At 33.4% G+C, this 27,699-nt stretch overlaps 1 protein-coding gene across 6 annotated transcripts in view; it reads left to right on the forward strand.

Moving 5' to 3' along the window:
- Positions 1-1,057: 1,057 nt before the first annotated feature.
- The window catches only part of LOC141659576 (histone-lysine N-methyltransferase ATX2-like), a 28,920-nt gene continuing 2,278 nt past the window's right edge, over positions 1,058-27,699 (forward strand). For 3 of the 6 annotated variants that reach the window (XM_074466513.1, XM_074466515.1, XM_074466514.1), the window contains exons 1-25: positions 1,058-1,717; positions 2,807-2,855; positions 2,965-3,039; positions 3,129-3,348; positions 4,060-4,183; positions 4,284-4,388; positions 4,519-4,721; positions 5,178-5,270; positions 5,367-5,464; positions 5,752-5,934; positions 7,421-7,558; positions 7,903-7,950; positions 9,257-9,374; positions 9,450-9,515; positions 9,593-9,654; positions 9,928-9,984; positions 10,744-10,812; positions 10,923-11,121; positions 14,435-14,719; positions 16,001-16,062; positions 16,150-16,227; positions 16,850-16,945; positions 18,612-18,715; positions 18,803-18,946; positions 20,466-20,521. In XM_074466513.1, coding sequence (XP_074322614.1) covers positions 1,242-1,717; positions 2,807-2,855; positions 2,965-3,039; positions 3,129-3,348; positions 4,060-4,183; positions 4,284-4,388; positions 4,519-4,721; positions 5,178-5,270; positions 5,367-5,464; positions 5,752-5,934; positions 7,421-7,558; positions 7,903-7,950; positions 9,257-9,374; positions 9,450-9,515; positions 9,593-9,654; positions 9,928-9,984; positions 10,744-10,812; positions 10,923-11,121; positions 14,435-14,719; positions 16,001-16,062; positions 16,150-16,227; positions 16,850-16,945; positions 18,612-18,715; positions 18,803-18,946; positions 20,466-20,469 — 3,156 coding nt within the window. In that variant the 5' untranslated portion in view covers positions 1,058-1,241 and the 3' untranslated portion in view covers positions 20,470-20,521. Of the gene's footprint in view, positions 1,718-2,806; positions 2,856-2,964; positions 3,040-3,128; positions 3,349-4,059; positions 4,184-4,283; positions 4,389-4,518; positions 4,722-5,177; positions 5,271-5,366; positions 5,465-5,751; positions 5,935-7,420; positions 7,559-7,902; positions 7,951-9,256; positions 9,375-9,449; positions 9,516-9,592; positions 9,655-9,927; positions 9,985-10,743; positions 10,813-10,922; positions 11,122-14,434; positions 14,720-16,000; positions 16,063-16,149; positions 16,228-16,849; positions 16,946-18,611; positions 18,716-18,802; positions 18,947-19,058; positions 19,139-19,225; positions 19,604-20,465; positions 20,522-27,699 lie in introns of those variants that run through there. The other 3 variants (XM_074466512.1, XM_074466509.1, XM_074466511.1) reach the window with 3 other exon arrangements.

Genomic DNA, 27,699 nt, shown 5'->3' on the forward strand with positions numbered 1-27,699 from the left:
TCCAGCTTAAAAGGGAAGCACCTACTAACTTTTTTACTCCTCTCGGGCGAAGTTATATCAACTCTAGACCAACTCACGTGTTAGTTTACCATTGGAATGGAGAAAAACATACTTATGTTGATTTAACGGGAGTTTCTCTTTTGAGTATATTTGGGAATACACTGTTTGTAGTTAGTAAGACGGCTACAAAAGCAGTTGAAACAAATGTGCGTAAACATGATCACACATGCAAAGATAATTAACACGTGTTCATACCTTTTACTTCACATCTGATACTGTTGAGTTTTTTACGAGAGTGCATAAGATCATGGATAAAATATCATGACTGCATGCTCGACTGAATATGTCTTTCGTAAGATATAATTTGCTATTCAACGAGACATTACAACGCGGTTTGGTACTCGTCTATCTCGCACACTTGTACATACTTTTTTTATCCCATTAATATTTAAAATTTTACTTCTAAAATCACAAGTAAAAAACGAATTTCAAAATAAAAAAATAAATTTTATAAATATTAAAAATAATTTACCAAAAGAATAATATCTCAAGATATACTAGAAAATTCACCTGGAAAATTACACAACATATTTGACTATTTTTGTCTGTGTTTATATAATCAGCAGCAGTTGATCCCATTCCCTCTCAATTCCCCCTCAAAAGATAAAGCGGATATTTCGTGCAATTTCGATCTCCCTCCAAAACACTCCCCCACTCTCCCGATTCTATAGACACGATTACAAACCCTATGTATATCCTCTTGTATCTATTCTTATTACATTTGTGCAATTAAAAAAACCCTAATTCAATTCTCCCTCTCTCTCTCTCTCTCTCAATTAGATTTGATAGTATATATTTAGCGCTCTCTCTCTCTCTCTCTCTCCTTCTCTCTCTCTCTCTCGTAATTAGATTTGATATATATATATATATTTAACTCCCTCTCTCTCTCTCTCCCTCAGTTTTCAATTCGACATATATTTGCTCTCTCTCTCTCTCTCTCTCTCTCTCTCTCTCTCTCTCTCTCTCTCTCAGTTTTCAATTCGACATCTACTAGCTCCCCCCCCCTCTCTCTCTCTCTCTCTCTCTCTCCCCCTCCCCCCTCTCTCTCTCTCTATCTCTCCGTGTCTTGCAATTAGATAGCTATTTAGTCTCTCCCCCCTGTCTCTATCTCTCCGTGTTTTGCAATTAGATAGCTATTTAGTCTCTCTCTCTCCCCTCCCTTCCTCCCTCTCTTCTCTTATATGGCGTCGGACGATGCGAAGACGCGTGTGAAGTACGTGGCGGTGACGGACCTGTACTCATCGACCACACCGTGCGTGACCGCGGCTGGATCGAAGAAAGTAAAGGCGCGGAAGCTTCCGGATGAAATCACCGACGATCGGAAGAAGCCTCCTGTAACGAGAATTTACTCGCGGCGGAACGAGAAAAACGAGGAGAATGTGTTTGAGAATTTGAATCATAAGGATGATTCGGTTGAGAATGATGTGGTTGAGAGTAAGGTTAAGAGGAGGAGAGTCGGTAATAGTGAGCTGAGTAGATTGGGAGTGGACTCGAGTGTTTTGAAGAGTTTGTGTTCGGACGGAGAAGAACGGAGTAGTCGGAGGAGGAGTTGTAATGGTGGCAGTAGTAATTGTGGCAATAGTGGTAAATTGCTGGCTAAGGGGGAGAATTCTAGTGGGAAGGTTGCAAGTTTAGTTGACAAGAAGAAATGGACTTGGTATGTATAATTGTGATTTTTAGTAAATTTAAAGTTTTTATGTTCTTGTAATTAACTGTGCTTTTTCTGCAAATTTGGGAGTTTTATGTACTTGTAATTCACATTGATTTAGTTTCTTCATTTGTTCTGCTTGCTTGTTTTGAAAAGTTTTAATCTTTTAATGCAACTTAATTACTTCTTACGGAATTGAGACTTTGTTAGTTTGCTGTGTTAGTATGGTGATATTACTTGTAAACTGTCCCACAGAATGTATTTGGGAGAAGAGGAAGTATCAACGTTTCTAGTAATTAAATACTAGTCGAATTTCTAGTAGTAGATAATTGTCTGATTATGTGAACCGATTAGGCAGAATCTAATTGGGATAAGCTGAAGTAATAATGTTTCTAGTAATTAAATACAAGTCGAATTTCTAGTAGTAGATAATTGTTTGATTATGTGAATCTAGGAAGCAGGGATTCTTCGGTCACCCAACGAATCCCCGTATCCTCACGCACCCCTGTACCGGATACTCAGATTCTCGGGAACACTCCGATGTTCAATATTCTTAAAAATTCTCAACTAAAATACATATTTTTTTAATATTTATACTACATATATAAGTAATTTTAGTTTAAATTCTTGTTTTATAGATGCTTATATCATGTATTTGATACAATTTGCATAAAACTATTAGTTTTGTTAATAGATTTCATCATTTCTAACATCAAATATATATTTATAATAAATATATGTGCCGTATCCCTCCGCACCCGAATCCTCATATTATTTTATTTACCGAATCCATGTATCCCCGCACTACGCACCTGCATCCCCGCACCCGTATCCTTGCTTCTTAGATGTGAATCGATTAGGCATGCTCATGTGTACCCTCTAATGAATGAACTTATGAACATCAAATTTTATTCTGTCATACACTTAGGGTCAGTAACCCTTTGAATATTATGTATTACTTGGCTATGGAAAAGATTAACAAGGAACAACTCCCACTGTGCGCTTTGCTTTCCAATTAAATAAATACAAACATAAGTCGATACTTGCAGATTGGACGGAAGTTATATTGTTTCTAAAAATTTGTGTTGATGAGTGCAGGTTGAGTTACAAGAGTGACCCTACAAGTTTTATTGGATTGCAATGCAAGGCAAGTTCTTTTAATCAGTTCATTTGTTTTTTTTCAAGAATTTCAATGTTATAAGGGTTCATATTTTTAATGTTATTAGATTTCTAATCTCGAAAATTGGTATGCACAGGTATACTGGCCTCTGGATGATGATTGGTACACTGGTTCTGTTGTTGGGTACAATGCGGAGTCTGAAAAGCACCATGTAATCACTATTGATAAACATATGTGCATACTTTACCATAATTAACACTATTTGGAACTACATAATAATATGTATATGGTGCATTGTAGGTTGAATACAAGGACGGTGATGAGGAAGACATTATTCTATCAAATGAGAGAATAAAATTTTTTGTATCTCCCGAGGAGATGCGACATTTGAACTTGAGTCATGGTATTAGTAATTTAAATTCAGACAAACTTGATATTAATGAGATGGTTGTTTTGGCTGCTAGTTTGGATAACTGCCATGAGCTTGATCCTGGGGAGATCATATGGGCCAAGCTAAGTGGTATGTGAATCTGCATATATTTGCTGACTACTTGAGTACATTATAATTAGTTGCATGCTGAGTTATCTGCTTGTAATTTCTTTTTTGTAGACAGATACTTGTATACACTTGGCTATTTGATGGATAATGCAAATCCTTAACTAGCTTTTCTATGTCAGTGTAGCAATGGTTATTAAGTTGACAAAAAATCCATGATACATCAGAGTTCATCATGGTTTTTACAAGATTACATGTATTACTTTCCACGAGTCCTTGTGCAGGCCCACACACATAAACATGTATTTTAGTGTAAATATGTATTTCATGTCAAGGCCTGAAGTAACCTTTAGTTCTACTGAACATAAATACTCTTATGTTAATTAAAATTGACTAGGTATAAGACATCTATAGGATATCCTAATCTTTCTTAGAAAAACTTGATAATATATATTTGAACAAATCAGAAATATGACCTATTTGGCTATTTGAGCTGCTTGATTATGCATAAAATTGAACATCTTAGTAGAATACTTGGATCTATATCCAAAATGGACATACAAAGAGCACATTTGCAAAGCCTGAAGAGATACAAAAGATAAAAAAACATATTTCTAACTTTGGTAGCGCTTGTGAGAGTTCCAGCTAAACACTGATCAACTCAGTACATGTTTTTTCCATTTCAATTGATTTTGCCAGTTGGTACTATCTTTAATTGACCCCTTTCAACTATAGGTCATGCTAATTGGCCAGCAATTGTTTTGGATGAATCTGTTATTGGCGGTCGTAAAGGTCTAAACAAAATTACAGACGAGAAGTCAATTTTGGTTCAATTCTTTGGTACACATGACTTTGCTAGGTCTGTGATATTTTCAATATTTCCAGCAATGTTTTCTCGGTCAAATTACTTTTTATTGGCGTGTATCACCTTAAGCATGTGTTGACGTTTTTTCATTCAGGGTGAGAATGGAACAAGCTATTCCATTTCTTAAAGGGCTTCTTTCTTCTTGTCACTTAAAGTGCAAGAAATCAGGATTTCTTCGAAGCTTGGATGAAGCTAAAATGTACGGTCATAGATTTTTTTCTTTATATATCGGCTTTTAGTAATAAGGTGGAAGGAATATCTATACCGGAGAATAACAAAAAAGGGTAGGCACTAAATTCAAAATAAATAATACTGTTTTCTGTTATCAGGTATCTTAGCACGCAAAAACTTCCAAAAAGGATGTTACGATTGCGAAAGAGCAACAACACCGATAATGGATGTACTAACGGAGAGGAAGAAGGGAGTACTGATTCAGACGACGAGGGTACCAGAGACACAGAATTAAAGAGAACCATGGAGAGGATCCAGAATTGTCCATTTGAAATTGAGGACCTGCAAGTACAAAGCTTTGGTATAGTTTTGCAAAATTCAAACTGATATTAGCCTAGAAAGCTTAATGCTTGCATACAGTCATCAGCTTATTTATTGTTTACTATTTTCTGAACTTCTCTTCTAATCCGTTTGGTATCTTCTGAAATGTTTTGGAGTTTATTACTTTAACTATGTAAATGGTTAAAGAATGTCATCTTGAGTACTTTTATTGATTTTACAGCATCAAATTGAAAAACGAATACCCTACCTTTGTATCCATGTCACCCTTTGATTTTAAATGAAATATCGTCTATTTTAGCTTATAAAACTTGTTTATAATGCAAGCATATTTTGAGATTACATGTCAGGATTTGGAGGATCTCCTGGCCGGGTTTCTGCCAGCCCGTGTCAGAGCGCCACAGTATGGTGGTCATATGAAATATCTTAAATTTAATGAGATGTTGCTTCACTCATGGCTTCATTTTATCTATTGTAGGAAATATTGTCTCAGTGTCTGACTGTTTCTTTGAAGATACATATATCTGTCCAGATGGATATACTGCTGTGAGAAAATTTCCTTCAATTTTAGGTGAATTATTTGGCAAAAATCTGTACTTGTTTCTAATGTTTAGGTGTACTTGCTTCTTGTCAATTAAATTACTTTTCTTTGTAAAATGAGTTTCAGATCCAAGTGTACACGTGTCATACAAGATGGAGGTGCTGCGAGATCCTGCTACAATAGGCTTGCCTCTATTTAGAGTTACATCTGAAAACGGAGAGAAGGTATAATTTAGTGTTGGGGAATTACATCATTACCAATTCCAAACATCTGTAACTTTTTTTTTTGATCCCATCACTATCTCATTGCAGCATAAATTGTGATCTTATGATTTCTTTTCACCGATTTGATTCGACCCTTTGTGGCCTCTGCTTTATCAAAAAATCTGAGTTAGATGACTTTTAAGATATCTCAGCCAGACAATCATTTCATTTATGAAAGATATAATTACCCATCTAATGATATGCTCTATTCTGCTAACAATGCATCATACATGCTTGTAATGTTTCAGTCTTTTTGTCAGTTTGAAGGTTCTACTTCAAGTTTCTGCTGGGATAAAATTTTTAGAAGAATAAGAAAGATGCATTCCCGTGGAAATAATGCCTTAAAAGTAGCTGGTGTATCGAAAAGTATTATTAGATCTGGTCCAGCGATGTTTGGCTTCTCTCATCCAGAAATCTTGAAAATTATGCAGGCATGTTAAAAATCTACTATTATTTAGATCTTATCTGTTATATGCTCCTTTCTGTTATGCAATTCACTGACAGTAATATGGGTAAATCCAATTTGTGGCAGCTACAAGTATTAACACACTTTTTTCACACGTTGTAACTGATAGTATGAGTGTACTGTTGTTCTTTTTGTTTCTTTTTATATTCCTTTTTAAAGCATGCAGTATTAGTCATCTGACTATGCCCTTGATCAATTATTATAACATGCATGTTAACACAATTTTCTTGCTCATTTCTGATAGAAAGTCAAATCCTTGACTTTGAAGGCGAGTTGCCTTTTCTGAGGTTATAACATTCTTTTTGCTCTGATAATTTCGGAATGACAAGGCCTTGCAAGTCTATATTTATAAATTCGGTCCTGGTTAATACCTTAATACAAAGAATTGTGAATTTAATTCGTTAGTAAATGTAGGAAGGAGAAAGAAACACAATTACATATTAGCTACAGTAAAATAACTTAACTATTTAGCAAAAAAAGGTAACTGAACTCCTGCTCTCACTTGTTATGGCATCGACCTTCATCATGTATTTTGGCATATTCAAAGCAGCCCAACATCATTCTTTATTTATATGGAAATAAAAGTAAAGTGAAACTGCATCATTGTATAGGGGATGATTGTAAGTTTTTAACATTTTCTCCAGTAATGATTTGCTCGAATCCTAGGGATTCACTATTATGAAATGGAGTATGAGGTTCCCATTTTTAAGCCAAGAAATCTTTTTTCCTTATTATGCCAAGGCTTTACCTTTTAATCATAGTTTACTTTGTTGGTTGATCTACATGGGGCTGGAGAGGGGCATCTTTTACAATGTTTCGCATAGCCGTGTTCTTATCTTTTCATGCTTATGTTTTCACAAGTCTTTACAAAATTTTTAGAATGAAGTAGACTGCTGATTGGATAGACTACATGGTCTTGTTAGGGATTGGAGATAGAAATAAACAGAGTAACAGACCTTACAATCTTAAGATGTGCAGTTTATTTGACAGAAATTAAATGTATGAGTTGGTCAGTTGTTATAATTGCGTGCGATATTGACAATGACACCCATTTTTGGATAGAGAAATTACTTAATTGTCATTGAAGAAATTTCATCGGAAACACACTATTTTGTGGGAAATTTGGAGGTGATCGGTTCATTATCTATCAGGCAGTTATATATTGATGTTCTCAGCTTATCTTTTAATATATATTCTTTAAGCAGATAGACACGATCCGGTATTTATTTTCAGGCCTAAATAATAGCTGTAGGTCAATCAAAAATGTGATAAACCTTCTTTCCTTGAGGTTTCAGAACAAATGATGTTCAAACGACCCAAGTTCTTATATTGATTATAGGAGATGCTCATGGCAGTTTCTTTGTGACGAAAGAAATTTGATACGTATTAATCTGCTTTGCATATAAGTTGCACATTTTGTAATATAAGTGTCCTGTTACTGTTATTTGCAGGTGGTATCATCTTCAAAGCTTCCCTCAAAAATCTTCCAGGTCCCGAACAAGAGAGATCACGACGTGCCGGCTGGTTTCAGACCTGTTCATGTTAATTGGAATGACCTCGACAGGTGCAATGTGTGCCATATGGATGAGGTATAGCAATTATTTATTGATTCATACTTTAACATCAGATGCATATTAATGTGCATTTAGTCCACTACATTGTTTAATCATTAATGTACTTGGTTGTGTTCTTGTTCTTTAGGCATTGTCTATAAAACAAATTAGTTATACATCTTCACCCAGATTTTCAGACTTACATTTGCATATAGTACACTATATAGCTATATACAATGTATGTTATAGGGGCTATAGTAGGCTATATAGCTATATAATATATAGTAACTTTTTTTACTGTATTTGTATGTGTATTTTTATATCCATTATATATTTATCTTTTTGAAACTAGTATACTGAACTTTGATACAATCTTTCAGGAGTACGAGAACAATCCGTTTCTGCAGTGTGACAAGTGCAGAATGATGGTAAGTTCACTGTTGTAATAATATGTTACTGTTTGTTATATGAATTCTGAAAATGTTGATGGTTGAAACTTTGGTTGATCAATCCATGTTTGTGGTATTATATCAATTTATATCTTATAGGTTAAACTGTAATCTTTCATGTGCAAAGTAAGATTTCCAATGTGATAAAAAGGTTTTCTTTATATGTAAAAGTAGAGATTCATAAAGTGATATAGGTAGCTCAATTAAAAGGTGCACACTGATCACCTTGAGGATCTAAGATTCTAAGCCAATCTCAAAGTTGCATCTTGCTGCAGCTTGGATCCAGCAGGTCCATATCTACATTATATTAAAACATAGAACTATATATGACATGTGGAACTCCCTCCTTTCAAATTGAACACATGTCATGCTCTCCTTTAAGGAAGCACACATGACATACTCTCCTTTCATAGTTTTCCTCTAAAATTGTCACTCATTTGCCATGTCATCTTCCACTCACTAATTGAAATATTCTTCCTCAGTCCCTCCCACGTTCCACTAATTCTCTCTCCTCCGCATTATCCTCCTTCCACTTATTATCTCTCCTTGTCAATTTTCAATTTCTTATCTTTAATCAAAACTTTTTACCAAAGTACTAAACAATCTATCTTAAATTTTATAACTAATAAATATGTATGTCTTCGTTATAGATTAGTGTTATACTATTTATTTTACTTATTACAATTTATTTTGCTTAAAAACTTATTTAACCTGGATGAGCAAAATATTAAATGTATCAATAAGTCAAAATCAATATATCGAACTGAAATAGTATTATTTAATACATAAATATTTGTAAATCCATTATGATAAAATATATACAACATGATATCCATCTTTGACAAATGTATTAAAGATAATTTGTGTTAAATTTATATGTATTTTATTACCTTTAAATAAAATAAATATAACATAAAAACAAAAATAAATATAACATAGCCGGGCATCTGCCCGGGTTAATTCTAGGAGATTTACTTTTTAGGAAATTAAAGTTTTAATTGATCTGATTTCTGAACATAGTTATTACAGCGTCACAATATTGTCGCCTCATGGACGATTTGGTCTATATGTATAATTTTTTGATTCAACATATAACACTCAAAAATGTAATCTGAAATTGTATAGATAAATGTAGTTATTTACGTAAGTCATATTGATGATTGCAATGTGACAAGCACCTGCAATTTTTTGTACTAAAGGTTTAATATAAACAATACCAGTAATGCTAAAATAGCCTATTAGTTCTGTAAAAATTTCTAATTCTTTTACTACTTTTTTTGGTCAGGTTCATGCTAGATGCTATGGAGAACTGGAACCCGTTGACGGGATACTCTGGTACTGTAACCTGTGTCGTGAAGGAACTCCTGAATCTCCCCCACCCTGCTGTCTCTGTCCGATTATAGGTATTCATTAACTTTCCATTACTTAGCTGTTAGAAGATTATAAATATCTATGTGATCCCATGTATCTTGCGTTAGGTGGTGCCATGAAGCAGACAGTGGATGGGCGGTGGGCTCATCTTGCATGTGCAATATGGATACCAGGTATTATGGTAGTATGTTGGTTCTTTACATCTCATTATCATTAAATTTGTCTCATTAACATATCTGCAATTTCTCAGAAACTTGCTTGTCCGATGTTAAGAAAATGGAACCCATTGATGGGCTGAGTAGAATTAATAAGGTATGTCTCATGCAATTTAATCGCCAAATCTATAACCCAGTTCATTAATTTCTGTAATTGTCCACCATGTCATTGTCAGCAGACAGCAAAGTATCTCATAATTATTTAGAAGTTGCACTTCGCAGGAGCGCTGTTTCTCTAACAGAAAAGTGAATCATAAATAATAGAATGAAGAAAGCACATGATTTGTACTAGTCATGCAAATTTTTCATTTGTAAAACTTGCATGAATATTTTTCTTTCAGTTTTGTTTATTTGTTCCCTCTATTTGTAGGACCGGTGGAAGCTTTTATGTAGCATCTGTGGGGTTTCATACGGAGCTTGTATCCAGGTAAACATATGACTTTCAGTGGCTAAGTTTTTGGATAAACACTACTACATCTGCTTTCATCTTTATTTGTCTGATATGACAGCACCTTAATCTCCTGTCTCATACGTAATGCGTATGATAAATCCCTATTAACGGTGCCCTATAAGAACATATGTCGTTTCTTTCTGATACACGTCATATATAATTAGATAAAAATCGTAAAAGAGGAAGAAACTTTCCCTAAATTTTTCCTTAGGAACTCTAAACAAGGTTTCAGATCTTACCAAATTTTAGTATATCAGAACACTGCTCGTACTCTATGCACAGTACCATGTCGGAGCAGTAAGAGTAGACATATTTTTGTTGTTTGAAAGAAACTGAAGGGTGGGTCAAGTATCTACAAATTACACATAAGGTGAGATGCTTAGAGATTAGCACTGTAGAAGATGCATATAGTCATATACTTTCAAAGGGAGGAACTGTATCTATCATTTATAGCTCTTTAAACTTTAAAGTCCTTTGCTACACTATATATAACCCAATTGTTGCAACATGGTCAAGTATCGTCCATCGTTGTTTACCGGTTCCACAAAATTTTATTATTGATGTATAATTAGAAGCCTCATGAAGGGGAGACTTTTACAGTAGATAACAAAATCACTTCATCAAGTACAGACTAAATAGATCCCAGAACCATAGTAATGTCCTATATTTATTTATCCTGTTTGCAAGTTTGTCTCGATTGGCTTAATTTACTAATTTTTGTCATTGGTAATACAGTGCTCAAACAGTAGTTGTTATGTAGCATATCATCCTCTGTGTGCACGGGCTGCTGGATTTTGTGTTGAGGTATATATATAATCGCTATTTTTTTTTAAATTTCCTCGCTTTCTCGTGTTGCTGTTCATGTGTTATAAGTTTACAAGTGCATAATACAGCTATCTCTTATATCAATATAGCCCGAGGATGAGGACAGATTACATATAATTCCTTTAGATGAGGATGAGGACAACCAGTGGATACGTCTGCTTTCCTTCTGCAAGAGGCATAGGCCATCATCTCAGGATCATTCGTTTGCTGGTGGCGGAATCAATAGAAGTGCCTGCCAACACACCGATTACACTCCTCCAGTGAATTCATCTGGTTGTGCTCGCAGTGGTTAGTGCGTCTGTAACCTGAATATTTAATTCAATAATCCACCATTTTTGTATAGTATTTTCTTATGTTTTACAAATGTTAGTGGTGCAAATAATATGTATAATTTGATTTTAAGAGTATTAATTTTGCAAATCACACTAGCGGAAGTGCAGGAACTAATAAGCGTAGTAATAGCTATAAGTTATCACTGGTTATGGCATATGAACCACCCATTATTAACTTTGTCGGAGAGAAATCGTAACAGGATAGCATTTTAACCCAAATCATTTCCCAATAGAAAATAAACGAGAGGAATGGAGAATCTTAGAAGTTACCTTCATTGCTAGTTGGCATGATTAGCAAAATACTGCTCCTGTCTCAAGTAGCTCATTATTTATTTTTTTATTAAATAGTTCATCTGCCTTTCCTACTCCATTGCACGATTGATTAAGATACTCATTTTGAAATGTGCCTTGTGTGCTGTACTCTGTCTTTAGTTCTAAGTATATAACACACACCGATATACCTCTCGTTGTTAGATAGACATAAATATTGTGGTAACTACTATTGCATAATGATCGATTCTGAGTTGCTATCTTAATTGAATTTTGTTAGATTGTACTTGTTGGGTTGAAATAAATTTGTATTTCTAATATTGGCATGATGAATTTTTATGTTGTATAGTAATCGTCTTACGTAATGTTTGACTTGTTGACTCACTGATGGCCTGCTATCAACTCAACTAGGAGTTGTTACAACCTTGATCAATATACAAAGTTGATAGTCATAACAATTCTCGGTTGTGAGCAGCTTAGCCCAGTGTTCACCAGTCACAAGTACTCAGGTCCCAACTCCAACCTTCAGTTGACTAGTTTAAATAGTTTCCTTTTTATCTAGTATTTTACTCATTTTCCCAGTTTTAGGATACCTATTAAACAGTTCTAGTCTTCAAAACTTGGAAGAGTTGAATATTAGGAATTAATGACTATTTAATAAATTTGAGGAATAATTTGTGACACTATCCGTTCTCTGCTGAGATATGTTATATCCCTCGTTTTTCAACCCTTTTCTTAACCTTGTCCAAGATCAGTGGGTTTAAGTTGGGAGCTAAAAATCCTGCAAGTTTTGATTTACCTCTCTTCTTTCTACCCTCACCCATTTATTGAAGTTCGTTAGAGAATTGATAGTCAATGTAGACGAAGTCACCGTCTGCTGAAGTTTTGTCACTGCTAACTAACAACTGTCAATCTACATTTTTTGTAAATAGGTCTTGTGGTTCATGTCTTTCAACTTGTGTACTTAAATCTTAAGGGTATCTCCAAATAGTCCTTGTCATTGTCCTGACTATTGGGAAGCTGTTGATAGATAAGAAGAACTGAAGGTAGAATGTGAACAGTTGTATAATGAGTATGAGAAATCAAAGATTAATCACACAAAAGTATTTAATGATCTGGGCACCAAGATTCTTAAAAGAAGTGAGATGTGCAAGTTGGGATGTAGACCTTTTCTCTTCAAACTGATATCATATTCTTCCAATACGTGAAGAGGTACAAGTTCATGATATGGAGATTATCAATATGTTGAGGTTCCTATTCGAGCCTTCAAAGCAATGTTATTAAAGGCGAGATGCGCACCGAGGCGCTAGGGATCCTTGGAGCCTAGGCGATGAGGCGCGAGGCGAGGCGCACGCCTCATCGAAATGAAATGAATTTACATAGAAAACGAATTATTTTTTTATAGAATTCTGCAAAAAACCACAAATAGGAATATGAAATTTAAAGGAACTTCCTTGTTAGATCAGTTTTCTTACTATCACTTTTTTCGGTAGCCATTGCTCCTTTACGGTTTAAATTCATACATATATATTACTCCCTCCGTCCCTCCCATTTGTTTACATTTGGGTTGGGCACGGAGGTTACAAAAAATGATAAAGTAGTCGAGGAAAGTTAAAAAAGTGAGTAAAGTAGCGAGACCGATTAATATTATATATATAAAGTGGGTATAGTGAAGAGAGGTAGTGGATGTAGTTACTTTTTATAATATAAAAATTTTACTATTTTTGGAAATTATTGAAATGTAAACAATTGGAAGGGACATCCCAAAAAGGAGGGTGTAAACAAATGAGAGGGGCAGAGGGAGTAGTATGTAACTGGAAACACAAAAGAACAAGCAAGTACATGGTATATTAATATGTATAAAACTATAACTGTAAGAATTTACACAATATATAAAAAATTGTATGCACACACGATATGTATATATATATATATTTACAACTATATATATACATGATACACACATAGCTTTACTGAGAAGAAAAGAAGTAGAATATACATGTATATGAAAGGGTATGCCTTCACATTTGTTAATATTGATAACATGGATTTCTAAACACTTGTGGGATTAAAAACAAGTTGGGTTTTAGGGCTTATTTTTGACTATTTTGACTGTTTTTGCGCCTCGCTTCACCTCTCGCCTCAGGGGTCTAGGCGCGCGCATCATTGAAGGCGCTGCGCCTCGGTAAGAACTATTCGCTAATAGTGCGCCTCGCTGCGCCTCGGCGCTCCTTTAACAACACTGCTCCAAAGGAGAGGGAGAATGATGTTGAGTAAGACATTATTAGATCAGTAGTTAATTGGTTTATATTTTGATTTAGATAAGAAAGTATAATTTACACACACACACACATATATATGTATATATATATATAATTTAGTTAGGAATTTAGATATATAGTAGTGAAAAAGTATTAGCTAGAAGTTACTAATTAGGATAGGTCCCATTTATTTTGTCTTTTAGTTTTATTTGAAGTTTAGGATATCTACTTAAGCAGTTGTAGTTTTCAATATTTGAGGGAGTTGAGTATTTTGAATCATGAATATTTGACATATCAGGAGTGAATTTGTGACTACCGATTGTTTATGGAGATAGGTTTTTCCCATGTTTTCAATACTTATATTAAACTTGTCGTTCATTCAATAAGATTAATTTTGGGAAGTTTATACATGATATAATATGACTTCAGATTTGTGATATAAATGAGAACGCATGTGCAACAGGTTGATCTTCAATATTCTGGTTATGGTTCAATCTTGTTGAAAGTTTGCCTGGTGTCTGACCGGGTTTGCTTCATCTGCAACACTGCAGGGTCATGTAGCCCTAATCAATTGATATTGTTGATATTTACCCCTCCCCCCTGAATGCTTGACCTGTTTAGACTAGAATCTTCCTTGTTAGACTGCATTGTAATTACAATGTTTGTACTCTGTAACATTAACATGAATTATTTTGCTAAAATTTATAAGTTGATCTCTTCCCATGTTCATCGTTACAGAGCCTTATAACTCTTTTGGGAGAAGAGGAAGGAAAGAACCAGAAGCTTTGGCTGCTGTGTCGTTAAAGCGCTTATATGTGGAGAACAGACCTTACTTGGTTAGGGGCTACAGCCAACATGAATCATTGAGCAATGTGAAATGTTCCAGAACTGTTGATAATTCTAAAATATTTCTCGAACTTCAAAAATTGAAGACTGGTGACAGTGATGCTACTAATAGCATCGTTTGTATGGCTGAGAAATACAGTCATATGAGGAATACCTTCAGGAAAAGACTGGCATTTGGTAAGGATGTTTTTAATGAGGATTAGTTATGTATTTATTATGGTCATCCTTTTTTTTGTTGGTTAAAACTTTCACCACATAAAATGTTTTAACTGTCATGCTTACAGTTAGAACAGTAACTTATGCTGTCTTTCAACTTATTTGATAAGAAACCTTTCTATAGTTCTTGTTTCCTCATATATATGTATATTTGTTTTTGTTCTTGTAGAAGTGATCATTACCCTGCTGATATTAACAAATTATGAAAAGACTGAGAGGCAAGGCCATCATGCTTTGTAGTTTTAAACCTCTCTTTCAGAGGGTTATATCAAAATCTGCTCAACACTGCCCAAAACATCGACTTCTTCACAGTCATTAGCATAAACCAGTCCCCTTTAGGTTGTCTTAAGTACAACTTTTGCACTGAGATTGCGGTAGAGAAGATTATTAAATAAATTTTAATTTCCTCTTCTGTGATAAACTTTTGTATAATATAAATGAAGCCCAAAAATTTATGACAAGCATATGACGTAATATGTTACCAACTTACATCCACTTAGTAGTGGACAAACCATTCTTTCTTGTGCCATTCTTGAGGTGTATTTTGATATATTTAATTTTGTACTTTCTGCCTTGTTATAAAACTAAGAATGAAAACAGAAGAATATTGACATGTAGGTTGCTAGTTGCTTCATTTTTTTATTATTAGGTTATACACTCATAAATTGTCATTTCATATGTTTTTTGGTTGTTGGATGCAATCATTATCTCCTCTATTGCATGATGTAAAGCAAGGAATGAAATGTGATGTTAATGAAGTTTCTTGAGCAATCAAGTTTAATCCTCTTTTAAGTTTTACATGTTAAATGGTCTTATTAAAGACGTGCATTATGTGGTGTTGGTCAGGTACTAGTTTTGTATTTTGAACTTCTAAAGCAAGAACTCTGTAATGATGGTTGACTTTTGGATATTTTCTTTTTCATCTAGTACATTCATGTCCTGTTTTTTTGTTAGCATGCGTCTTTTGAAGAACTTTTAATATATTTCATGCATTTTTTTAAAAACATTCTTTCTAATTGTTTCTGTTCTCCCTATATATGTAGATAGTCCATGGGCAAATGGTAGGAAGTTTCTGAACTACTTTGATTTCCCTTTTTTGTTTAACAAGTGGCCCTCTATCAGCCAGCCTGATTATAGTCTTATTCTTTTTGCCCACTTAATCCATTTTCTTGTTTTTGTATTTTATAACTTCAGTTTTGCATTATGTGCTTGTACATATTGCTAATCTTGTGTTGTGCTCAGGAAAATCTGGAATACATGGGTTCGGGATCTTTGCAAAACAGCCACATAGAGCAGGAGACATGGTATGACTGGTTTAGTTAAAACAGAGAGATTAGTCTTTTTCCCTCCATATTATTAAGACCTACAACTTTATGTTTTATTCACTGTAGGTAATCGAATATACTGGAGAAATTGTTCGTGCTCCAGTCGCTGACAGAAGAGAGCACTGTATATACAATTCAATTGTTGTAAGTCTGATCAACTAATTGCTCTGTCATTACTGAAAAGTTTTAATTTTAAAGACTGGATATATTTTTTAGTTACCACAATTCAGACTAGAGTTTCTTCTGAAAATCTTCAGAAATGGTTGTTTTTGTAATGTGAAATGGTAGTTACAAGTTTAACAAAAAGATGAAGATCTATTTAAAGATAAATATCCATCTAGTGGTTTTCTTTAACTCCTTATGTTTCTAGGAAGGTTTGTCATTTAAATTGTATTAGAGCTCTGGTATACTGAGTGCCAGTGGTCAGTGAGTTCAAGTTTCAGTACAGCGGTAACTCAGTATCTTTTAAAAAATATATTTTGGATGATAAGGTTGTGCTCATGGGTTCACAGTGATCCACTTGTCAATCCCATGATGAGTTCAAAATTTCAAGATGGGCTTTCAAGTGGGGGGGGGGGTGAATATATAAGATACGTTTGAAGCTTTCCCCACACCTTGAGATTTTATGATAATGGTGACTTAACAAATAAATATGAAGGGTGAAAAATCAATTTGTGTTACATAATTAAACATGTCATTCACTTTTTAAGTATCCTTTTACTTGGTGTTTTGCTAACAGTTTCTCTTGCAATTTATTTATGTACAGGGTGCCGGCACTTACATGTTTCGAATTGATGATGAATGTGTTATTGATGCAACAAGCGCAGGAAGCATAGCTCATTTAATTAATCACTCGTGTGAAGTATGTATTACGTTCTGCTCTTTACTTGTGGCGAAGTATTATTTAACTAGTGACCTGGAATTACATGATTAGCATCTTAGTGCATTTGGTGTGGATTTTATCCTGTGACCTACTATTATACTGATATACTACCGTCTATTATGTTTTGCTGCGAATTCCGGGGGGGGGGTAGAACGTGAATTTTGGACATTCTGTCAGAATCAAGAATTATCAGTAAGAGCCAAGATTGACATTGATACTTACGTGTTACAATTGAATACAAGACACAACATCCGTAGGATGCCTGCAATTGGCATCCAACATTTAAAGTTAAGATAATACATCGTGGCGGTGTATTAAATTTATAGTACTAGGTGAAACGGCATGTTTTTTTCCTTCATTCGGAAAAGATGAAGGAAAGAGGGAAAAAAAGTGGGTGAGGATAAGGTGCATTTGTGTTTGTTTAATTTTAATATTAATTTAGGTCTATAGAAAGGTTTGGAGTTATATATTTACGCAGATATATTTTAAAGATTCGAGGCATATTGAGCACTGCAAAGTTAAACCACCCCCGCCTCCAAGGTTATCACGGCGCCAAGTCGACCCTCAATGCCCGAGTACCTTCGTGAAGACTAGTCGATAAGTCGCCCGACTAGTCGTAAAAAGTCGACAAGATGTTCATTATACATATAATTACTTGATTTAATATATAATATAATTGAGCATGTTAGTTTTATAATTTAAATCAAAAGTAATAGAATAGCAAGTTCAAAATATGCACGGTACACCATAATTATTGTTATGAAGACCCCAAGTCGGGTTACGAGACTCTTGGGCGACCTTCACGTCAACTAGTCGACGACAAGTCGGGCTTCGAGACTCTCGGTGCTCGAGTACCTTCGCGTCGACTAGTCGCTGACTAGTCGTCGACTAGTCGTCTTCGTGATAACAATGCCCGCCTCCTCCCTCCCCCCTCCCTCCCTCCCTCCTCTCGCCCCCCCTCTCTCTCTCCAACTTTAGGAGGACAAGGGTGTAGTTGGAACATGTCATAGTTTGTTTTCCCTTGTCCTTTCACTATATTTATTTTCCCTCGTCCTTTCACTATATTTATCTTTTTGGTATTGATCACTTTGAAATTAAGATAAACAGACTATATGGGACTTGAAAGAGAAATAGGAGTAATAGAACAGGCTTAACAATGTAGTCACTGCAAACAGTTATGGGCATATAACTTTTGCTTGATTGGCCTGCAGTTGACAATATTATATACATTACACCACCTATGGATTGTGTCAAGTAACCAGCTCATCTAAAACCTTAAGGTGTTAGAGAATGACCCTTTTCAGGATCTTATATTATTCTAACACTCCCCCTCTCTCGAAAGCCCATTTATGGGTCGAAGAGTGGATCACGGGCGCCCATCTTTGGGGCATAACTTTGCCTTTCGTGTCCCTCATAAATTGTGAGAAATGTTGGGGGTGGCAGGGATCGAACCTGAGTACTCTGTCAGCATGAGCTCTGATACCATGTTAAGTAATCCTGCTCATCTAAAACCTTAAGGTGTTAGAGAATGACCCTTTTCAGGATCTTATATTATTCTAACAGATTGATATCCGTGTGTTTGTGGTGCTAATGACTAACATTCATTAATCTGTGTTGTGAATCTTTTTTCTGTGGTGTTATACAGCCAAATTGCTATTCAAGAGGTATTACTGTGAACGGTAATCAGCACGTAATAATTTTTGCAAAGCGAGATATAAAACAATGGGAAGAACTGACATATGATTACAGGTTGGCCTTAAAATGAATGGTACAATGAGCGTGCTTTTTAACCTTAGAAGAATCTTCTATAATAATCTTTCCGCTCTGAAATTGCAGATTTCTCTCTATCGATGAACAACTTGCTTGCTACTGTGGCTTCCCGAGATGTCGTGGTGTTGTTAATGATATCGATGCAGAGGAACAAAAGGCAAAGCTATATGTCCCACGCAGTCAATTGAAAGAATCGAATGAGACTGAGAGGTTAGCAAAATCATTGAACTTGAGCTGATGTAAATATTTGTTGTCATAGAAAGTTACGAATTTGTTTGTAAGATCTTTTTATGTCTGTCTTTTGTTGAACCCTGTTTTTTCTGGAGACATAATAGTATAACATAGTCACAGTCAGTACAATAGACTTGGTGGTTGTAAGTTGCGATCAATAATGGTTGATAGGTGCATAATTCATTATTAACAATTAAATATTTGTTGTTTGTATTCAAATTTCAAGTAGTTAATGAAATTACCTATTTTGTTTTGTAGAAAAAATGAAATAGACGGAGTTTTGAGTGAAAAAGGAGAAAAGTAGAAAGCAATTGCTGGAGCCAAAGCGAATTCTTGAAGCCAAAGAAATTCCTAGAGACAAAGTAAACTTGGAAAGAGAATAGCTGAAGCTCAATTTGTATCCTATAGATAGGGTTCTTAACTTGTATTGAAGGCGTCAGGAATTCTAATTAGTTAATTGGTAGGAGTAGAGATTATAATTCTATTTATTAGTTTGTTTTAGAGAGAGAGAAAGAGTTTATTAGTTATATTATTTCCGGTAGAGACTTGCGTCCGGTCAACTTCTATTTCAAGAGCTTTGTAGTTTGTTTAGTACATTTGTATATTTATAATATTAATTCTCCTTCCGTTTGTTCACATCTGTTTGAATATAATCAAATAGTACATTTAAGTTTATGGTTACCGTCATCACTTGTTATATATTAAGAGCATTTGGGGGGAGGATGTGTTTTAGTTTTTAGTTTGCCAGTTAATTAATTTATGCTTCTATTGCAATTAATTGTTTAAGTGTTAGCAGGTCTAGCTGTGTTTTATTACTAAGAAATTCTACTATCATTTAGACTATTGTGGTTATTTTCCTGATTTCGCTTCATGCTTAATTATAAAAAATAATTTAAGAGTGATATTGATATTATTAATGAAATTGGTGTCCGTAGCCAGTGCTTAGGTTTTTTTACATCTGTCCTTAAAATTAGATTGACTAATTTTGTGTATGTTTTTTTTGGGGGGGGGGTGATTATGTGTGTTAGTTTTCAATTTTCCAGTTAATTAATTAATTTGATATCGGTATATATTATTAATGAAATCATTTTTTGTAGACTATGCTTAGGTTTTTGTACATTTGTCCTTTAATTAATAATTAATATTTATAATTTTTTTTTGAAAAAAGAGGATAGTTTAGGTTAGATTGATTAATTTTGTTGGCGGGGATTTTTTTAATTGATTTATTAATTGGTATTATCACAGGGGCCTATAATATCAATCGCGATAGATTAATGGTTTTTAATTGTCACATCTTTTAATGCTAGTGTTTTTAGTGAAATAATTTTACTCTTAATCATTGGTGTAGTTCGCTTTAACTATATGTTAAATTTTGAAAATTGTTGAAATTTGTGAAGATTACAAATGAACACTTTTATGCGTTTGTTATTGAGTACTAACTATTTTTTGCCTTTTCATTTTTTGATAAGTTTATTATTTGTTTTTACACTCTTCTCAGGTAACAGAGAAATTGAAAAAGCTTGGATCACAAGAATAACTGGAAGCACTATTTAGGTACATGTATATCTTTTTCATTAGTTGAAAAACTTACATAATGCATCACATATTAACTCATTTAGTAGTAGATAAATTAAAATTTTGGTTCACACGATTTTTAGTCTTCCCTAAAAATATGCTAAAACTTACATGATTTCTCTTATTATATGCTAAAACTTGTAACTAACTTTTAGGTCGCCACCCAATTACCAGAGAAGGTTTTCGTCTGATCCATATCTCATTATAACTTTCTTAATGCATTCCTCTAGAGTAGATGCTTTCCCCATGAATGATGAAGGTATTCTTAAAGACATTCATCGTAACATCTTACATTGATAAAAATAAGAGTGTTTGGGGGGCCTTTACAAGGACAATCATCAACTAATATTACCAAATTGCTAGTTTTTTCGAAGGGATATGGGACTTCAGTTCAGTTTATAAAGCTATTGCATAAAAAAATCATGATATTTTAGGGGCATGTGGCGGGCTTGTGAATTACTTAAGTTGTCTGCATTTTGGCTAGCTGACTTACGCTTATTTAGGATGGAATTTTTTAAAAATGCTCGGGATTTGACCAGGGCTGTCACATATGGTATCAGAGCCGAAACTCGTAAACTTGATTCATGAGCTTATCGAGGTGGAAACATTAGTGATTAAAATTTATACCGATCCGATGGATATCTGATCTGTATCGACTCGATTGGGTTTGATTTTTTAACCTTACCTATTTTCAGGCCGAGTTTGGATTTTAGGCATATCATTTCGAACCTGGCCTGAAAACCGACACCCGTCACGAATCCACTCAAACCTACCCCTACCCGAAAACGCACATTAAAATATAAATAATATAATATATATTAATAATATGTGAATGTGTGCGTATATATATATGTAAATCTATTTATCTATACTATATTATAATAGTCGAAACATTGATAGTTTGAATGGCACGGTCACTCGTTTAATTACTTAATTACCCTTGCCTAATGATTACATTATTTTACTTAATTAGTATATAAAATAAATAATTATATATTTTTAAGTAAAATCCGTTCTCTTTTTTTTTTTTCTTATAAAGGATTACAAACACTTACCTGTCTACAACTACTGAATCATTGGGCACATGTAGCATAGAACTGAATCATTAGGTACGTGTAGTATAGAATGTTGATTTCCCCATCCGCCTACTTCTTTATAGAATTATATGAACCCCAAAACAAAATTCCATCCTAATTATATTCTTATAAGGATATAATTGCCCCTTTTTCTTTAAGATAACCTGTCCTGCTATCTGGTAGGGGCTCCTCATTCGGGAGACAGGGATGCGTCCGACATTAAGGGTGAACCGTGGTCCATGGATATACTTGCGTGCATAATCAAGGTAGACAGCTGGTACCGGAGTGTTATCCTTGGGCAGGAAGATGTATAGTAAATGAAGTCCTGCGATTACGTACGAGCCTTTGGCCTTTGCGATTGAGCCTCATAGTCGGACATTCCTAAAGGTAGTAGAATACGGTTTCCAGTAGGTTTCCTACTGGGCCTCGGGATGAGAAATTTAAGTTTATTAGGTTTCTTTTTCCCCAATAACTACGGTAGACTTGATCCCCAATAAATATTGGTACGTAGTCACATTGAAAGGGGTTGGAAGCGAGAGCCTTAAGGAGCCACCACTAACCCTAATTAGTCTCAGCCTCCTATTCATCATAAAGGTGTTGGCCCTAAATGACACTTTGTGGTGGGAAATAGTCCAAAATGACGTTGCTGAAAATTATGGCCCAAAATTGTGTTTAGCTATAACGCTATATCATGTTTTAAACTTTCTTTTTATTCTTTTTTCCACCTTACGTTGGATGAAGAAGCATTTTTGTCATTTAATTATTTTTTTTCCTTTTCCTTTTGTCATGCTAAATGTTAAATGTTTAAGTAGCGTTTTGCACCGTTTTTATTTTTTTTGTTTAATTGTTGTGTCTTTTATTCAATTTCTAATATTTTTAAAATCCAAATGTGGAATTTTTGAACCCTCAACTATTAGAAATTGTTAAATTAGGTTCTAAAATTTAAATTAGAGTTTGGTTACAATGGTTTAGGGCCTAACGACTCTAAACCCTAAATAAGTGTATATTTTATTAGTTTCGTTTTTTTAATATTTCTAAAACCCAAAAAAAGATTGGCGAACCCTAAAAAGTTAAAATTGTTAAGTTAGATGTGTTTTTTATTCAAATTTTTAATATTTATAAAACCCTAAGGGGATTATTAAAACCTAAAAATTTAAAAATTGTTAAATTAAGGTACACCCTTATATTTAAAAAATTAAAAATGATCGTTAAAACATAAGAGTAAGTGATATTTCCGACCCCAAAACGACAAACATTAAGAAGCTTAAAATAATAAAAAGTAAAAACAAACAAAAGAACGTTTAATTAACTAGCATTTTGGTCTAAAAAAGAAAAAAAAGGAGTTTAAACGCTACACGAAGTAGCATTTAGGCTGAATTTGTATACGCTACACGAAGTTCCATTCCGGAGTGCTATTTTGGGCCATTATTTTAGATTGTGCCATTTTTGACATTTTGTCTCCAAGTTGTGTCATTTAGGGTCTTTTCTCTCATCACAACCACCACACTCCGCTCACTTTTCCAGCCATAGATCTTGATTCCAGCGATGGACCTCAAACTATGCTGTTACTAGATTCCTCCGTCAACAGTCCACAAGCTCACCATAGGCCCCAAAAGGCCCCAAAAAATCATGACTTATTGGTGCACTTAGTAGTAGTACTTTGACTTATCTCTTCGATGCGGGACTCGAGTATTACAAACTCCCCCACTTCAAATCTTGACGTCCTCGTCGGGCCTAAACAAATAGCATATAGGACCCGGGGCGGACCAATGTATTCACATGGGCTAAATTGTTTTTTAACTCACTTTCTAAAAGCACGTAAATTCGTATACTTTTGTGTTATGATATCTCTAATATTGTATGTGTTAAATAATTTGAACAAACAAACTTTATAAATTATATAATTAATATAATTTTTTTTTAATAAAAACTTAGGTCTTTTATTATTAAAATATAAAATATAAAAAGTATATTAAAAACAATTGTGTCATGTATTATCAATTTATTATTTGTCAGTTCTAAAAAGATTAAAGTACAAATTAATAAATAGAAAATTAGACCGTTTAAATTAAGCGACGTGTCATTAAAAATAATACATTTTATATTACTATAGTTCATGAATCATAATTGTACTCCAGTTTTATTTTTAGCAACATTAAAATATTTAAAAAATTTGTAAAATAAATTTAAAAGATTATAAATTAAAAAAATAATAAATAAATAAATATAAGTAATAGCAACACTTGAAGTTTATTATAAAATACAAAAAAAAAAATTAGATACGGTCAGCTAGTGTTATACACGTTGTTTCCAAAAATATAACCAAATATTATACACAAACTCCACAATATCCGAACCTGTTAGGTTTTGACGGGTTGGTCGATACGAGTTTGGCAAAAACAAACCGAAACCTGATTATTTTTGCCTAACTGAACACGAACCAAGAAAAACCTGAATCGCTTGATCCAAACCCAAACTTGTCTCGTTTTGTTCGAGTTTAACCGAAACCCAAAATATAGATTTTACTCGGGAGTCGGCACAAGTTAAGAAATTAGTGGTTTAAATAAAATGATGGCATGATAAAATAAAGTTTTAGACCTCTCTGAAAGTCTGAAACCTAATGAGAATTTTTTATTCTCAAATCTCATTCAAAGTAACCAACAAATCTAAAAAACCTAGGGTTCAACAATACAAACACAATCGAAAAATAGAATAAAAGAACATATCAGAAATTGAATTTATTGTACTGTGTTGACGAATCAAAGATGGAGCATGGAGGTTTATGGAGGTGGGATGACGAATCGAAGAGGGACTCACAAATTTTTGACGCTCCGAGAATTGTGAGAACTGCGAGGTAGGACAGGGTCTTTGAGTCTGAATTTTCAATATAGTCAAAACTGCTAATATATTATGGGTAATGTTAACAATAGCCCCCTAATAAAACTAATTGGCCGCCCCATAAAAATACCTTAAATGTCAATTCAATGCAAATTATGGCCCTAAATGTTACTTTTAAAAATAATGGCCCGAAATGTCACTTCATAACGGCACTTCGTCTAGCATTTTGATTTTTTTTTCAAAAATGAAAACGCTACATCCTGTAGTGTTTTGGTACTTTTATTTTATTTTTTTTTAATGTGCAAAACGTTAGTTGAAGTAGCGTTTGGCTCCAAACGCTACATCATATAGCGTTTTGGCCCCAAAACACTATTTAAACTAGCGTTTTACACATAATTTTTGTAAAAAAAAAATTAACCTCAAATAAAAAAATTGTTAATCATAAAATACTAAAAACTATTTAAACTGTTTCTAAAACCCAAAAGGGGATTGGTGGACCCTAAAATGTTAAAAACTGTTAAATTATAGTATAATCATAAATTTTAAAAATATTAAATAAAAAGAAATATCGAAAACGTGACATTAAGTGATGTTTCCGGATCCTTAAACAATACACCAAAATGAGGTCAAAATAATAATAATAAAAAAAAGACATAAAACGTTACTTCAACTAACGTTATGCAATTAAAAATAAAAAAATAATAACAAAACGTTACATCGTGTAGCGTTTTGGATGGTTTTCCAAATGCTACATGATGTAACGTGATAAAGTGACATTTTGGGCCATTATTTTCAGAAGTGACATTTTGGACCATTTAACACCCAGAAGTGACTTTTTGGTCCATTTCTAAAAAAATGTGACCCTATAAAATAAAGACTTAATATGCATATTAAAGTACACATATTTTTATTAATTTATTAGACCAAATTCATATATAAAAATAAACAAAAATTTGCGTATATACAATTATACTATAATCAAAAAATTGTTGAATCTGGGTATGTTGGTCAACGTCAATGTTTATCGTTTTAAAAAACAAGATTCTCTTGACTCATACCTCACTTCTTCATTTTTGTACAACAGAACTAGTCATCTCATGTACTATCAGCTTTTAAATCAATTTTGGCTCACTCAGATCGTCAATTCAAATTTCATTATCTCGTAATATTTTACATATTCTTATATAACTTATTCTTTTCTAAACAAACAAAATATATAGAATTATCATGATGAGTTTTCTGATCATTGTATGCTTATTTATATTTAAACAGAAATATCATGATGGGTTGGCTTCGTCCCTAGCCCTAAGGCTAAGGGTTGTGGTTAAGCATTAACACTATTATTTTAATATTATTTATTAATTAGAATTGAATTCGTAATACGTTTTATTTGAAAAATATAATCAGTTGGTTATTAATAAATAATATTTTTAAATTTTATTAAATATAATTGTGCATATTATTTTTGCAAAATAAGGGGAGTTTGGTTATGATGAAATAAAAGTAACATATTTTAGTTAAAGAATTTAATTGGTTGATTATTAATGATTATAATATTATTATTCTATTTTAGTAAATAAACTTGCCCATAATTTTTTTTGCAAAAGGAGATGTTTTAGTTGGAACGAATTAAAAAATGTAACATGTTTTAGTAGAAAAATGTATTTTATATTTTAATTGAAATAGTTAATTAAGTTAGTTATTATTGCCCATGTTATTTTTGGAGAATGAGATGTTTTAGTTGAAAGAAATAGAAAATGTGACATGTTTTAATAGAGAAATGTAATTGATATTGTTGGATTTTTATAAATAAATTCTAACTGATAAAAGATATTCTAAAAGAGTAAACTAAAACAGAACTATTTTATTATCTGAAGCCATACTTCTATAAAAATACATTATAATTCACCTCTTTATATAGGTGTACATTTAACCAATACACCTAATAAATAGGTAACCCTAACCTTATCTATAATTCAAAAACTACATTATCTAATAAATATTTAAACTCTATTTCTAACAACCTAATCAAAATCAATCCAAAAAACAATTCAAATAATTTTGAATTATTATTTCCAACACTCCCTCTTAATTCAAAATTTTTAAAATTACTTGACCAGTGATGTACTTCCCATCACCTCTACTATTGTTGCAGAGCACTTCTCTCCACAATTTCATTCGGGAGCCCTTCTCTCCACAGTTTCTTTATGGTGCACATAATCACCAATAACTCGAAAAAAATATTTTTTTTGAAGCCCTGAGACACACATCTCATTCTTCATGAATCTCTAGCAATACTACCATCTGTTGTCTTCCATTTCTTCATTTGTTCGCAACAATTTTTTGACGCCCAGTTACTCAATCGAACATAGCTCGGATACCATGTTGGATTTTTATAAATAAATTCTAACTGATAAAAGATATTCTAAAAGAGTAAACTAAAACAAAACTATTTTATTATCTGAAGCCATACTTCTATAAAAATACATTATAATTCACCTCTTTATATAGGTGTACATTTAACCAATACACCTAATAAATAGGTAACCCTAACCTTATCTATAATTCAAAAACTACATTATCTAATAAATATTTAAACTCTATTTCTAACAACCTAATCAAAATCAATCCAAAAAACAATTCAAATAATTTTGAATTATTATTTCCAACAGATATTTAGTTTAAAAAGCTAATCGGTTAGTTATTACTAATAATAATATAGGGATGCGCTCAACTTAGAATCAATCATTAAAATAAAACCTTATAATCATTACAATATAACGTTCTGCTAACCCAAATTTTTAAATAGACTTTCAGGATCTAAATCTAAATGCATGTTTTTTGCATCTTTGTGTGTGTTTAAAATAATTTCAAAATAAAATACATAAACACAACATTTTGCATGTGCAATTTTGTAACGAGGACAACCATTGATAACAAGAACAGAGCTCCCAAAACACACATCAAGCATACCCCTAAAGGCCTTCGTGTTTCACGTACATCCCCTGACCGACTCAAGGAGGGAATTTTTCGAAATTTGCACCTAAATTGGGCTGCTTTTTTAAATTTGTCTCTTCTGAATTTGCACCTCTTGTTGAGTTGATTAGGCTTGGTAGGCTGACAAGTTACCAAGTTGGCTTGTGTTGATTCTTGCACAGATAAACTGCATTCAAAGGTTCGTATGTATTAGAGAGGCCATGGTTTCTGGCTACAAGCTGATGTCCCGTTACCTTTTGTCCGATT

Source organism: Apium graveolens, chromosome 5 (assembly GCF_009905375.1).
Source record: "Apium graveolens cultivar Ventura chromosome 5, ASM990537v1, whole genome shotgun sequence".
In the NCBI taxonomy this organism is placed as follows: Eukaryota; Viridiplantae; Streptophyta; class Magnoliopsida; order Apiales; family Apiaceae; genus Apium; species Apium graveolens.